The 12,978-nt window shown below is 34.9% G+C and overlaps 1 protein-coding gene across 1 annotated transcript in view; it reads left to right on the forward strand.

Annotated features, from left to right (window-relative positions):
• Positions 1–1,650: 1,650 nt before the first annotated feature.
• SPATA6 (spermatogenesis associated 6) overlaps positions 1,651–12,978 on the forward strand; it is a 37,335-nt gene continuing 26,007 nt past the window's right edge. The window contains exons 1-7 of the mRNA XM_058175387.1: positions 1,651–1,930; positions 5,329–5,466; positions 6,927–6,975; positions 8,059–8,100; positions 9,091–9,215; positions 10,826–10,912; positions 11,362–11,367. Of these exons, the coding sequence (XP_058031370.1) occupies positions 1,793–1,930; positions 5,329–5,466; positions 6,927–6,975; positions 8,059–8,100; positions 9,091–9,215; positions 10,826–10,912; positions 11,362–11,367 (585 nt within the window). The 5' untranslated portion in view covers positions 1,651–1,792. The remainder of the gene's footprint in view (positions 1,931–5,328; positions 5,467–6,926; positions 6,976–8,058; positions 8,101–9,090; positions 9,216–10,825; positions 10,913–11,361; positions 11,368–12,978) is intronic.

Below are 12,978 nucleotides of genomic sequence, written 5' to 3' on the forward strand. Positions count from 1 at the left end.
GCTGCCATGTAGTCGCTGATAGACTCGCCTTCTTGTTGCCTCGCTCCCCAAACTCGCATCCGAACGATTTGGACGGGCTGGTGCGTAGTGATTCTTCAGGAGGGTCTGAAGGGTCTGCCACGATACGGAGTGTGGCGGTGTTGGCTCCGCTAGGGCTTCTGCGACGGCGATGACTGCGGACCCACAGTGGCTTATGAAGTAAGCCCGTTTGCGGTTGTCGGAGACTCCTGTAGCTCGTTGCCTCCAGGAAACTTTCAAACGGGTCATATATATTCCCCATGTCTCCTGGGTCAAACGGAGTGGGTGGCGTGTAGCCGGTCATCGCTGCATTCGCCATCACCTTGCTGGGTTTGATTCTCGTAGTGAGTTCAGCTCTGTTCTGGTACTCTGCCTCAATATCCCACCTTCGTCGCCAATGTTAAGTTTGGGTATTGACGAGGCAGGAGACCAGGTTAGTGAAAACAGCTCTTTAATAATGGGTGACCCAGCAAAACTCTGGAGAAAAACCTCTCCTTATATACACTTCAGCCTGAGGCTGCATCCAATCAGACGAGATATTTCCCGCCTAAAACTCCCGCCAAAACTTACAGTAATACATTACAGAGACAATGGACAATTTACCCGAGCAATGTTGATTAAATTGCTATTAAGACCATGCAAAACTATAAATGAAACAAGTCATGTCAGTGACCCAAAAACAGTGATCTAGTCTGCTTTTTAAGACTGCTGTTAGCTCTAGTTCTATTTCTTGATATCAACGTTTTTTGTCAGTACCCCTGGCCTACTATAATATTCTGGGGGGAGGGGGGAATTAGGTGATCCCAATGTTGTATGCATGTTGTATGCAAGCTTCAATTTAATGTTTAATTACATTTCACCTGAACTTTAAGTACATTTTACCTGAATTAAGATAAGGTTTCCAACTAGCATTGCTACCTTGGCATAAACAGGATTCTGGTTAGTTCAACTATATTCTGCAGTTTATTTTCTAATGAAAGCAAACTGTGTTTATCTTTCAGGACATTTATGGTCTGCTAATTAAAAGATAAAGCTGGGAAGTGTTAATGAGTCTCTTCTGACAACACTTACTCTATTTTGTATGAACCACAGTATTCCTTCACTTACTCTTTTAAAGAGGCATCAGTTGTATCAACTGTAATTTAAAACTTTTCCACTGATTTCTCTATTAATTAGCCAATTAATGACTAAACAATCCCAGACTAAACAATCCCAAACCATTTTTTAAAAAAGTCTACATATTTTAGGAGGGGAATCACAGAAACGGTAATTTGGAGATCTTCTTTTATATAATTCTGGACACTTTCAGAATTATACTTTCAGATACTCCAACCAACCTATCAAAATGGGGAAGAGTCTTCTTTTCTTTCCACATCTGCCAAATTAAAAACCATTCAAACCAGAGATCTCCAACCTTAGCCACTTTAAGCCTGGTGGACTTCAACTCCCAGAATTCCCAGAAATCCCAGCTTTGCTGGCTGAGGGATTCTGGGAGTTGAAGTCCACCAGGCTTAAAGTGGCCAAGGTTGGAGACCTCTGATTCAAACCATCCTTATCCGATCAATGGCCCTAGATAGGAGGCGATAACGCCTGCCATTGGAACCGGAAGTGACGACACTTGGCCCGCCAGCTTTCTCGGCCCTCCAAACCCGCCGTGGATACGGTTAGCCACGCCTTCTCGCTCCTACTACTCTCAGGGGCCCCATTAGCGTTCCGCCGCTATGGCAACAGAGTCTGTCTGGCGCGTTCCAGGCCTAGCCAAGCAACGCGTCCTATGAAGGGCCGGAACAGGAGGGTCCCGCTCGCCCGCCTCTCATCAGCCTGCTCTTCTCATCTGGAGGCTGAGAGACAAGGCGGCCCTATGGCGCCCTACAAGGGTTTCGTTTGCGTTCTGGAGCTGCATATCCGCACGGTGAGGAAGCCTGGGGGGAATGGAGGGTGGCTGAACGGAAGCTCCTAAAGGCGCCTCGGGGGGCCCTGCGCTTTACAGGGGCGCTTGATCTCTACGGGCGACGGGCCTGGTGGGCGGAGCTTGGGCGGGGGGGGTGTGGAATTCGAGAAAGGGGAGAAATCGGTCTTTCGGCCGTGAAGCTAATAAAGCGAATGGCTGATTCCTGACCGAAGCCATGTAAGCCTGGAGGGACCGAAGCCTGGAGGGTTGCCTTTTTTTGTTGTTTTTTTTGAAAGGCCGGTGGAGGAGGTAGCCTCCGGGAGTGCTTTCTTTCCGCCTTGTTTTTAAATTCCCTCTCTTCCCGGCATTTACTAAATAACCGATGATTCTTCCACAGAGCGAACGACGCTCTTTTAAACTTCATGATTCTCCTGGTTGCCGTCATAGAGCCTCTGCAAAAAAAAAATCAGTACCACCACTAAAGCATTCAGTGAACATCTGGGTTTTTACCGCCAAGATCTGACGCTTCTGTTAAGTCTCTGTCCATTTAGAAAATTGACTCCCCCCCCCCATTCTTCTTTCCTCAGGGGTGAGCTAACGGTTAGACTACATCCGGGCATTTCCGTCTCTCTCTTGTTTCTGGCCAGTTACAGTCTTAAAATACAAGCTTGTTCTTTTTTGTGTGTGTGCCCTACATCTCTCCTTTGGTAGAATTTCAGTTGGTTAAATTGAGTGCCTGTTCAAGTATTTTCATTTCTATATTTGAAAGCATTTCTTTTCTCTTTCATGGGCTACAACATGCATGCTTACAGGTACATACATACATACACACACACACACACACACACACACACACACACACACACACACACACACAATCTTCACATGAAATGCTTTGCCATTCAGTTTAGTAGGTTGTAACCGTCTTTGCCTTCATTATATCAAATCAGATTCACATAGTAATGCTGAACATATTACAGTATCACTTTCCAAAGCAGAAAGATTTGTTTTTTAAATGTATCCATATGTGGGGGCTACGGGGAGAGTAAAATCTTGAATAGCTGAGCTGTTGACTGCATGGATACTATTTATGTGGTTTTCTTGGCATAGTAGAGAAATAGTGCCATTCTCTTTGACCAGGAATTCCACCCCCACACACACACAATTTCTCAGTCTAGCCTATAGATTTTAGATTTCCTGTTTCAGATTGTAACCAAAACTGTCCTATTTAGTTTCTGTGCACAGACATAGTCAGATGCTATTACTTGATGAGGTAGATACCAGCACACATATAAAAGATAAAAAAATTTCTTCCTAAAATATTTTTTATGAAATTATCTACAATTAAGACTGCATAGAAAGACCAAGAGAGCCAATTTGGTGTAGTGGTTAAGGCACCAAGCTGCAAACTGGGGAGATTTAGAGTACTGCCTTGGGCCTGTAACTTTCAGCCCAAGGGAAAAGGTAGTAGCAAGCCACTACTGAAATCTTGGCAAGAAAAGTACAGGGACTAATTCAGGCAATTGTCAGGAGTCAACAGGGACTCAAAAGCACAGGAGGGGGGGGAAGCATGAACATTTGAGTGTAAATTTCAAAGCCATTGAATTCTATAAGTGTATCTTATGGATTAATTCTTGAGTATTGCTGCATTTCAAATGTATAAAATGTATAAAAAACTGAAAAAGCAGCATTTCCTCATCAAATCATTCCAGATTGAGTAAATATTTTCTTGCAGTTTTTAAAAAAATATTCATTGCTTTATTTTAATTTTGATTTTTGATTTGATTGTTCTTTTATGTCGCCCAGTAATGGCTTAGAAATCTTATTTTCTAATGCAGTGTTCCTTAACATTTTTATTCTCGGGATCCTTTCCCTTTTAAAAATGCTGAGGACCCCAAATGAGCATTGTTTATATGGGTTATATTTATCAATAAAATGTATTAAATGTATTAAAAATTAAAATTAGCTGTTACTCTTGCTTTTCATGATTGTTTGAGGGGATTTTAATATTGTATTCTTTTTAAACATATTAATTTTGATTTCCTGGACCCCTGCAGGGTCTTGAGGGACCTCCTCAGACCACCCTTTCAGAATCACTGTCCTAATGGTTTATATTTAAATTATAAAATTAAAGCATGCTAACTTCAGTGACTAAAACCATTGCTGTTCAGAAATTGGTATCATGCTTGGTTTCTCTCTTGTTCTATAAAGTGGGGTTACTTACTTTTTTTTGGTAAGTTTTATCTACCGTGTTTAACCGAAAATAAGATCCTGTCTTATATTTTTTTGAACCCTGAAATAAGCACTTGGCCTTATTGCCATGCGCTCAAAAGCCCAATTGGGCTTATTATCAGGAGATGTCTTATTTTGGGGGAAAAGGTATTGTATAAAAAATGAGAACTATCCACCCCTCCAACAACTTAGCAAGGCTAAACTGATACATAAAATATCTACCAATATTAGAGAAATTGGTTCTCAAATTGTGGTCTTTATCTTTCTAGTTTTTTATTTATCACATCTGCTTATTTCCATAACTGTCAAGACATAGAATGGTAAATCCACAATATGTACCAGTAAATCAGAAATTGGAACATTCATGGTAACAGAAGGAGTACAAATGACCAGGCTCCAAACGTGGGTGGATTTAGTCATCCACAAGATCCACGACTTTCATCAAAATGCTGAGAGGTGTGTTCTGCATTGTGATACAAGGTTTTTTTTGTTGCATACTTGTGTTCACCATAATGACATTCTGATATCACAGAGCTAGTGTTATGGTCTAACACTTAAGTTGTCATTTAACCAATGTGAGTGGAAGTGGGACTGCGTTTTGGGAATTGGGTTCAGGGTTTTATATACAGCTAGTAGCTTGTACAAGATGTCCAGATAATGATTTCCCACATTTACGTTTGAAATTATTATTATAGGTTGCTAATGTTATCCATATCAGCAAACATTTATTCGTCCACTCACCTTCTATTAAGATATATGCATTCATTTCAAAGAAGTAATAAACCAGAAAAGTTTTTAGCAAAAAAGAATAAATGAACATATAGAAATAGCAGTATTCTGCAAACAGTGGAAGAAAATTTCAGATTCCCCCAACTCTTGCCTTTGATTTTAAAATAGCTATTCTTGACCAAGGAATGCTCAAAGGATGATGCATAGACCGCTTCAAACCATTTCATTGCAATTTATTTAAAAGTTCAGTTATATTTCCTGTAACTTGGATTGTAATTACATGAGTTTATCACAGTGTCAGTGTATAGGTACCTGGGATATTTGCATTATCATCACTATTGTTTTTCTAACCATGCTCATAAAGTTTACTGTGCATTTCATGAAGTGGACTATGGGGTTTAAGTGTTACATAGTTAACAGTCATTAGTTATAATTATTATGAATAATTGCTCTTTCAGGTAACATGCCCAGGTGTTACACTGAAATCCAGAGAAGATGTCTATGTCAGTGCATGTATTTTTGGACAGCATAAGAAAACTTCATGTGTTCGTGCAATATTTCCCCTGATATTTGATGAGAAATTAATGTTTGAAAAAGTAGGTACTTACAATATCATGGCTAACATTTAACATATAATTCATATCCAAGCACTTTATTTGCCACATTCTTATACATGTTTCTGTAATATTTCATTTTCAGCTCACTTTATTTTTGAATTAATGCTTATGTAAGTATTAACATTTATATATTATAGGTTTGCCTGTATTTTTTATTTTAAAGGTTTTTTTTAATAGCCGAGGGTATTGTTTATAAAAGAAATGCGGTATGAATTCTTCAGGAATGTAAATATTGACTACATACATTCTGTTTGTAGAAATAACAATTCATTTTTACAGTCACTTGGTTAATAGAACAGTTTAGTCCCTAAATGGCATGAATGAACTATAGTATGTGAACTATTGGAAAGAACTTCTAAAAAAAGGAAACTTTTGTGAAGATACACGTAGCAATCTTTACAGATATAGCTTTATAGACACTCTGTGCATTAGGCTTAATGTTTACTAAATAACAATATTTTTCTGGCAGTCTTGATTTATTTATTGTTCCTTACATTGCAATGTATAATTTTTGTCTGTATAAAATTTTCCATCACCATTGTAAATCTGTGTAGATGTGGCTATTGCATATAAATGAATATCAGAAACCATAGGGAAACTATTCAACATGGGATTGTTTGTGTTTGGATTTAAATTGTGCATTTTAAAGTAAAGGTTCTTTAAAAATCTGTTCTGTGAAACTTATATTTTTTCCAGACTTGTGTAATCCCTCCTATGTTAGTGTATTAATTGATTCAGTAGGCTTCATCTTGTAATGGCAGCTGATTATGACACTGTAGTAAATAAAGTATTCCCTCACTTTTTCAGCACAGCACAGAATTGCAAATCATGATCTTAACAGACCTTCCAGCCGTGCTTTTTGGGTTCATACTTTTTGGGTCAAACCTTAATTATGGAATCTTAAACTTGTCCACACTGAACAAGACCTACTCAGTTTATTGGTACTAATTCCCAGTTGGTTATACTGGCCTGGAAATTTATGTTCTTAAACTTAGCAGACTTACTTCTGAGTAGATATATATTGAATTAATTTAACTCTGACAGAATAAATATTAGTGATGTTCCATCCTTTACTAGAGTGAAAGAAAACAATTGCTCACTTTCTAACAAGGCAGGTATGTTTTTCCAGGTTGAAAGTAAGAGACTTGCATCTATTATTTATTATTCAAATTTTAATTTAATTTAAGAGTCAAAGACAATACCAAAACAGAGACAACTCAACTTTAATTTAAGAGTCAAAAACAAATACCAACAGAGAAAATAGCTGCTTCTTAGAAAAAAGATTCTGTTGCAGTGAGAAGTTGTTGATGTTGTTCGACTGTTTCATTCTCTTAAAGAACTTACTACTTTAAATAATTATAGTGATCATATTTGTTAAATGTCCTCAGGATTGTTTTAGCAGAATTGTCCCATTTCATTTTCTAAAACTTTCATTTTAGGTATATACTGATGTAGTTGACCCAGGAGATCTTGTTGAACTTTTTGAAAGTAGGTTTTTGGATTTTTGTTTTTTGATTACTTTTTATTTCATGTACAAATTATTTTACAGTATACAACATCGAAAACCAATTAGAAATTTCAGAAGATGTTCAGTCATAGTATGAAATGCACTAGAAATTTTCTCTGAAATAATGGAAATTCAAATTAAACTATTAAAAATAAGGAAAATGATTTCATTGGAACATCTAATTAATGTTTTTAGATTATCATATATATCGGTAGAACTATTTGGTATATTTTCTAGGAACTTCTGCTACTTTTAAATAACTGAAGCTTTCATGATTTTTAAGGTTTGTCAGAGGCCCCTTTCCATTTCCTTAGTATTTGTAAATAGCAAAAGGATAATTAAAAAGAGAATGATTGGATTTAAGAGTGAGTGTCAATTATTGCATATTTAGGTTCATTATTTTTTATTTGCCAAGATCCTCATCATTTTTTTTTTTCAGCAAAGGGTATAGAAAATAGGTCTGAGTCTAGTTAGTGTTAAATTAGAAAACTTTCTGCAGATACCATGTAGTTTGCCTTGAGTATCATTATGACTGAATACCATGGGTACAGGTGTAGTAATTAAATAGCTCTGCATCCTACTCCCTCAGAAGTAAGTTCCACTAAGTTTTCAAACAGTGGTACACAAAACTACAGTCAAAGTAAAGAAATTATTAGACTTGATTTGAGCTGAAAAAAAAAATTGAAAGCAAAAATGTTTACCTACCATCTGAAATATGTCAGATTTATGTATTAAAACCAGCTAAACTGAGAAATTAGCTCCATGTTCTTACTGAGTAGTGATGAGAAAAGCTATCGTATTATTTAGAATGTGGTATACATCTACCTACTGACCAAAATGCTTGAGCCACCCCCTCTCTTCCTCTTCCTCCCTCCCTATCTCTCTCTTTCTTTCTCTCTCTCCCTCTCTCTCCCTCTCTCCCTTTTTCTTTCTCTCTTTTCCAGAAACCAGTAGATGCCCATAATAACAAATGCAATAAATTGTACAAAGTTAGAAATAAACTGATTGTTTTTTTAAACTTTGTGATTAAAATGACTTCTGATTATAGTTTTCCTTTTTTCTAGCTGATACATCAGTGGTTCAGTTAATACAAACTGTTCCTCCAGGTATAGTATCAATATTTTCATAAATTAAAACAGTCCTATGATAAATTTCTGTATATAACAATTTATTCCATTCAATATAGTTCTTCAGAAAAAAAATTTAGGGTAGAACTTTTGCCCATCAATAGATACTAACTGCGTACAGTATTTACTCAGCTTCTCAAAACTTGTATTTATTCTTCAGTACATAATCTCTGTACATAGATTTTATCTTGTGATCAGTATCCTACAGTTTTTCAGATATGTATACAAATTTTATTGTATATGTGAAACAACTTACTTGAATGTAGCGCATAAGAAGAAATGCTGATCAAAGTGTAGAGAACAGTAGTTATCACCAGTTCTTGTCTTTGCAGTATTAAGGTAATTGGTTCTGCAGTTATTCACTTTTGACTTCCAAGTGAATGAATATATATATATATATAAACCCCTTTATAGTTTTCCTTGATTTTTGTGCAGAAATCTGGATCCATAATTTTAAGTAGGTTTTCTGAATCAGTGCACAAACATACATACAAAATTGCTGAACTTTAAAATTTTGGTTGATAATGTTAGCACCTCTCAGTAATTTTGTTTTCTTTATTGCATTTCACAAAGCCAAGATTTTTAGGAACCCTTATTTTCATTAATTTCTAGATTATATTGGTGAATTCCAAAATCAAAATAATATGTTTAATATTTTACTTCCACCAAAGAAAGCCATATTTATTGTTGAGTTTGGATATCACCATAAAAATTTCTTAAGATAGTTTTTGATTCCATTTTGGATTAGTACTATCATAGGCTTTTCTAATCTAATGAGATATTGCTCCATGGCATTAGCAGGCAAAGTTGAGATTTCATATTTCATATCTTCCGTTGGGATCAAGGGAATCTAAACATTCTTAGCTTTGTTGTATCGCTGTCTCTTTTTATATGCTTCAATGCCTGCATCTCTCTGTGTGTGAATATGTAGTTACTATTTTTCAATTAAAACATATAATTCACTTTCAGTGGGAGAAATTTTGGCCAGATATGAAGAAAATACAAGAGATTTCCTTTTTCCTGCTCCTAAGTTTATCCATCAACCACGAAATTCAGTTCGTGAGGTTTTAATGAAAAAGGCCTATGATTTTACAGTAAGTTAATCATTTGGGGTTAATTTGACATATTTCTTAATGATTAATCTTTTTTTTATTATTTATAATGAAACGCATCTGGTCTCAGAAGGTAATCAGGGTCATTCATAGGTAGTGCTTGAATGGGAGAGTATCAGGGAATCTCAGAGCTGCAGATAAGGGAAGAAAAAAATCTTGAAAATTTCAAATGCAAACTATTATGGCCCTGTAGGCAAGATATTATTTATATTTCCTGTTCTGTTAGAAAACTAGTTTTTTTTCTCTCCTTGAAATAAACTTCCTTCTTCTTGTTCACATTAAATTAATTTGATATGTATTGCTAAATCAGTGAGTTGGGGATGTACTTTTATATTTGTATTTCTCCTTTGTTTTTACTATCACACACTGTAAAGAGCAAAGTGAAGTATCAGCTTACAATCAGATACGTGTTTTGCATTGAAAAATCTCAAATTCAAAACCTACTATCTCTGGTCCAAAGGATCATGAACAAGATAAAATAGTTCTCTTAACATCCCAGAAATCTGACACCATTCAGAGTAAATAGTGGAGGGCCATATGATTAGGTGTAAATCAGGAAGACAAGACTTTCCCTCCTATATACTTATTTCCATGATATCATGAATCAGAAATTTCCATGATATCATGAATCAGAAATTATATGATTTGTAATTATATTGACTCTACTTTTTATGAATTTTAACATTTCCTTCCTTCCTTACATAAGCTTTGGGTAAAGATACTATGCCCATGTTCAAGAAAGGAAGTGCAGCACCCTTTACTGCCATTTTCCTTAGGTTAGTTGTTTGTTTTACAAAGGTGAGAACATCGTAAACAATTTCTTTTGTCATCACTAATATGCTTAATACAAAATGGCAAATTATTAGACAGAAAGGATATTCCAGTTTCTCTAGTATATACATCTCAAAACATTTAGAAGTGATGCAACTGATGGCTGAACAGAATGGCTTTACTTTTAATTAGTATTATGTTAAGAGTTTGCAGTGATCCAACCAGCACACAAGTAAATAATTCAGCAGGATTCATTTATAGAAGAAACTTGTTTATATACAATAGCATAAAACATGATGCATGTATACAATACCCATGCAGCTTTTGCAACGTAACGTGGTAGCAAGTGCAAGAAGCAGAAGCCAGAACCAGAAATCACAGAAGCAATATTGCAAGGACAAATGAACTCTTATATATAAACAGATAAGCTAAGCCACGCCCAGGCTTTGAGTCATCTCCCATGGCTCACAACAGTTCCCATTGGCTGACTACTTTTTATGGCTATTCTAGCTCATAATTTTTTATACACTGACATATTATATAATATGCCATAAAAATTCCTGAGAAATGCTTTTGACAAAGCAACAAATTGAAATAAACATCGGACTTTAATTGTTGCAGAAAGGCTAGTAATTGAATTGTCAGAAATGCTGATGTTATCTTCTTGACATGACTATTGCTGTTCTGTCTCTTCTAATTATTTTCATTAAAGGAAATTATTCAAATTAGGAATAGTTTGTTACAGTATATAACATTTACTTCTTTGTTATCATGTATCTATTCAGTTGGAACTTTATGTTCAGTTACTGTTTCTCTCTTAGGGAATTGCACCAAAATTGAAGTTTCACACAACTTGTATTATTTCAGAAAGTCTGTTAAGTTCAGCAAAAGCTCAGAAGCAGAAACAGGTTAGTATAACTTAAATGACAGTTCCCATTGGCTGACTACTTTTATGGCTATTCTAGCTCATAATTTTTTATACACTGACATATTATATAATATGCCATAAAAATTCCTGAGAAATGCTTTTGACAAAGCAACAAATTGAAATAAACATCGGACTTTAATTGTTGCAGAAAGGCTAGTAATTGAATTGTCAGAAATGCTGATGTTATCTTCTTGACATGACTATTGCTGTTCTGTCTCTTCTAATTATTTTCATTAAAGGAAATTATTCAAATTAGGAATAGTTTGTTACAGTATATAACATTTACTTCTTTGTTATCATGTATCTATTCAGTTGGAACTTTATGTTCAGTTACTGTTTCTCTCTTAGGGAATTGCACCAAAATTGAAGTTTCACACAACTTGTATTATTTCAGAAAGTCTGTTAAGTTCAGCAAAAGCTCAGAAGCAGAAACAGGTTAGTATAACTTAAATGACAGTTCCCATTGGCTGACTACTTTTTATGGCTATTCCAGCTCATAATTTTTTATACACTGACATATTATATAATATGCCATAAAAATTCCTGAGATGCTTTTGACAAAGCAACAAATTGAAATAAACATCGGACTTTAATTGTTGCAGAAAGGCTAGTAATTGAATTGTCAGAAATGCTGATGTTATCTTCTTGACATGACTATTGCTGTTCTGTCTCTTCTAATTATTTTCATTAAAGGAAATTATTCAAATTAGGAATAGTTTGTTACAGTATATAACATTTACTTCTTTGTTATCATGTATCTATTCAGTTGGAACTTTATGTTCAGTTACTGTTTCTCTCTTAGGGAATTGCACCAAAATTGAAGTTTCACACAACTTGTATTATTTCAGAAAGTCTGTTAAGTTCAGCAAAAGCTCAGAAGCAGAAACAGGTTAGTATAACTTAAATGACAGTTCCCATAATATTTTGTTAAATTTATTCTTAGGTGGTTTGTTTGTTGAAGTAACTCTTATGAAGCTTCATGTTTAAGAATTTCATTCTTAAATAAAAGATTGCTTCAATTGTAATGTTTGCTTGAAAGCGAAAGACTGCTGAGTAAAATCTTACGCTTTTTAAAACAGTTAAAAATATTTTACAATCATCTGCGTAACTCATGTTAGCAAGACAAAATATTATTATTCCTGTGATAAATGTTTCTTTCACTCTGTAGTTCTTGGTATAATCATTAAGTACTGTTGGTAGAAAAACCTTGGCTTTTTAGTATTAATTTTTCTTTTTTGTCAAATATTTATTGTATTCAAAAAATTAAAATCTTAATTTATATTATTTAATTTAATTGTAACTTTTTTAATTAATTTATTTTTTAAAAAAATGTGAGTTAAAAGGACAAAAAACAAAAACATATATTATCCTCCTTAGTTGAATACTGACAAATATATTGCAACAATATTTGCTTTCCCCTTGCAAATCAGGTCCAAGATTTATAAATTTCTACATCTATTTGCAATCCAATTTGACCTGTATTACATTTCTTACTTAGGAGTGTGTGTGTATGCATATATGTGAAGAAAAATAGTTAACAGATTAATCAACAGCAAAGCTAAACTTCAAAGCCCTTTGTTAACAATCTGTTATTGTAATTAACTCATTGAAAGTCTACAATAGTTTCTTATCCATCTAGACTCTAGAGCAATGATGGCACAGTGGTTAGAATGCAGTATTGCAGACTTACTCTGCTGACTGCTAGCAGTTTGATCCTGGCTGGCTCAAGGTTGACTCAGTCTTCCATCCTTCCAAGGTTGGTAAAATGAGGACCCAGATTGTTGGCAGCAATATTATCCTGGGTTTGGTTTAAAGTGTCGTTGGGCCATCAAATTTTTTATTTATATTTTTTTAAAAAGACCTGTGAGTTGGAGAGCATTCTTTTGCAAATACTCCCCAGAAAGCTTTACCTCCTTTTAGAGACATTATGAAAAACACACTTTTCCTTCCAAGTACAAGACAAACAGATAAATCATTACCCAGCATCCACATAAAAAATTGAGATGAATTTTTTTTCAAAATAAAAAGTGATTACAAGAAAGGGAA

Source organism: Ahaetulla prasina, chromosome 3 (genome assembly GCF_028640845.1).
Source record: "Ahaetulla prasina isolate Xishuangbanna chromosome 3, ASM2864084v1, whole genome shotgun sequence".
NCBI classification, from domain to species: Eukaryota; Metazoa; Chordata; class Lepidosauria; order Squamata; family Colubridae; genus Ahaetulla; species Ahaetulla prasina.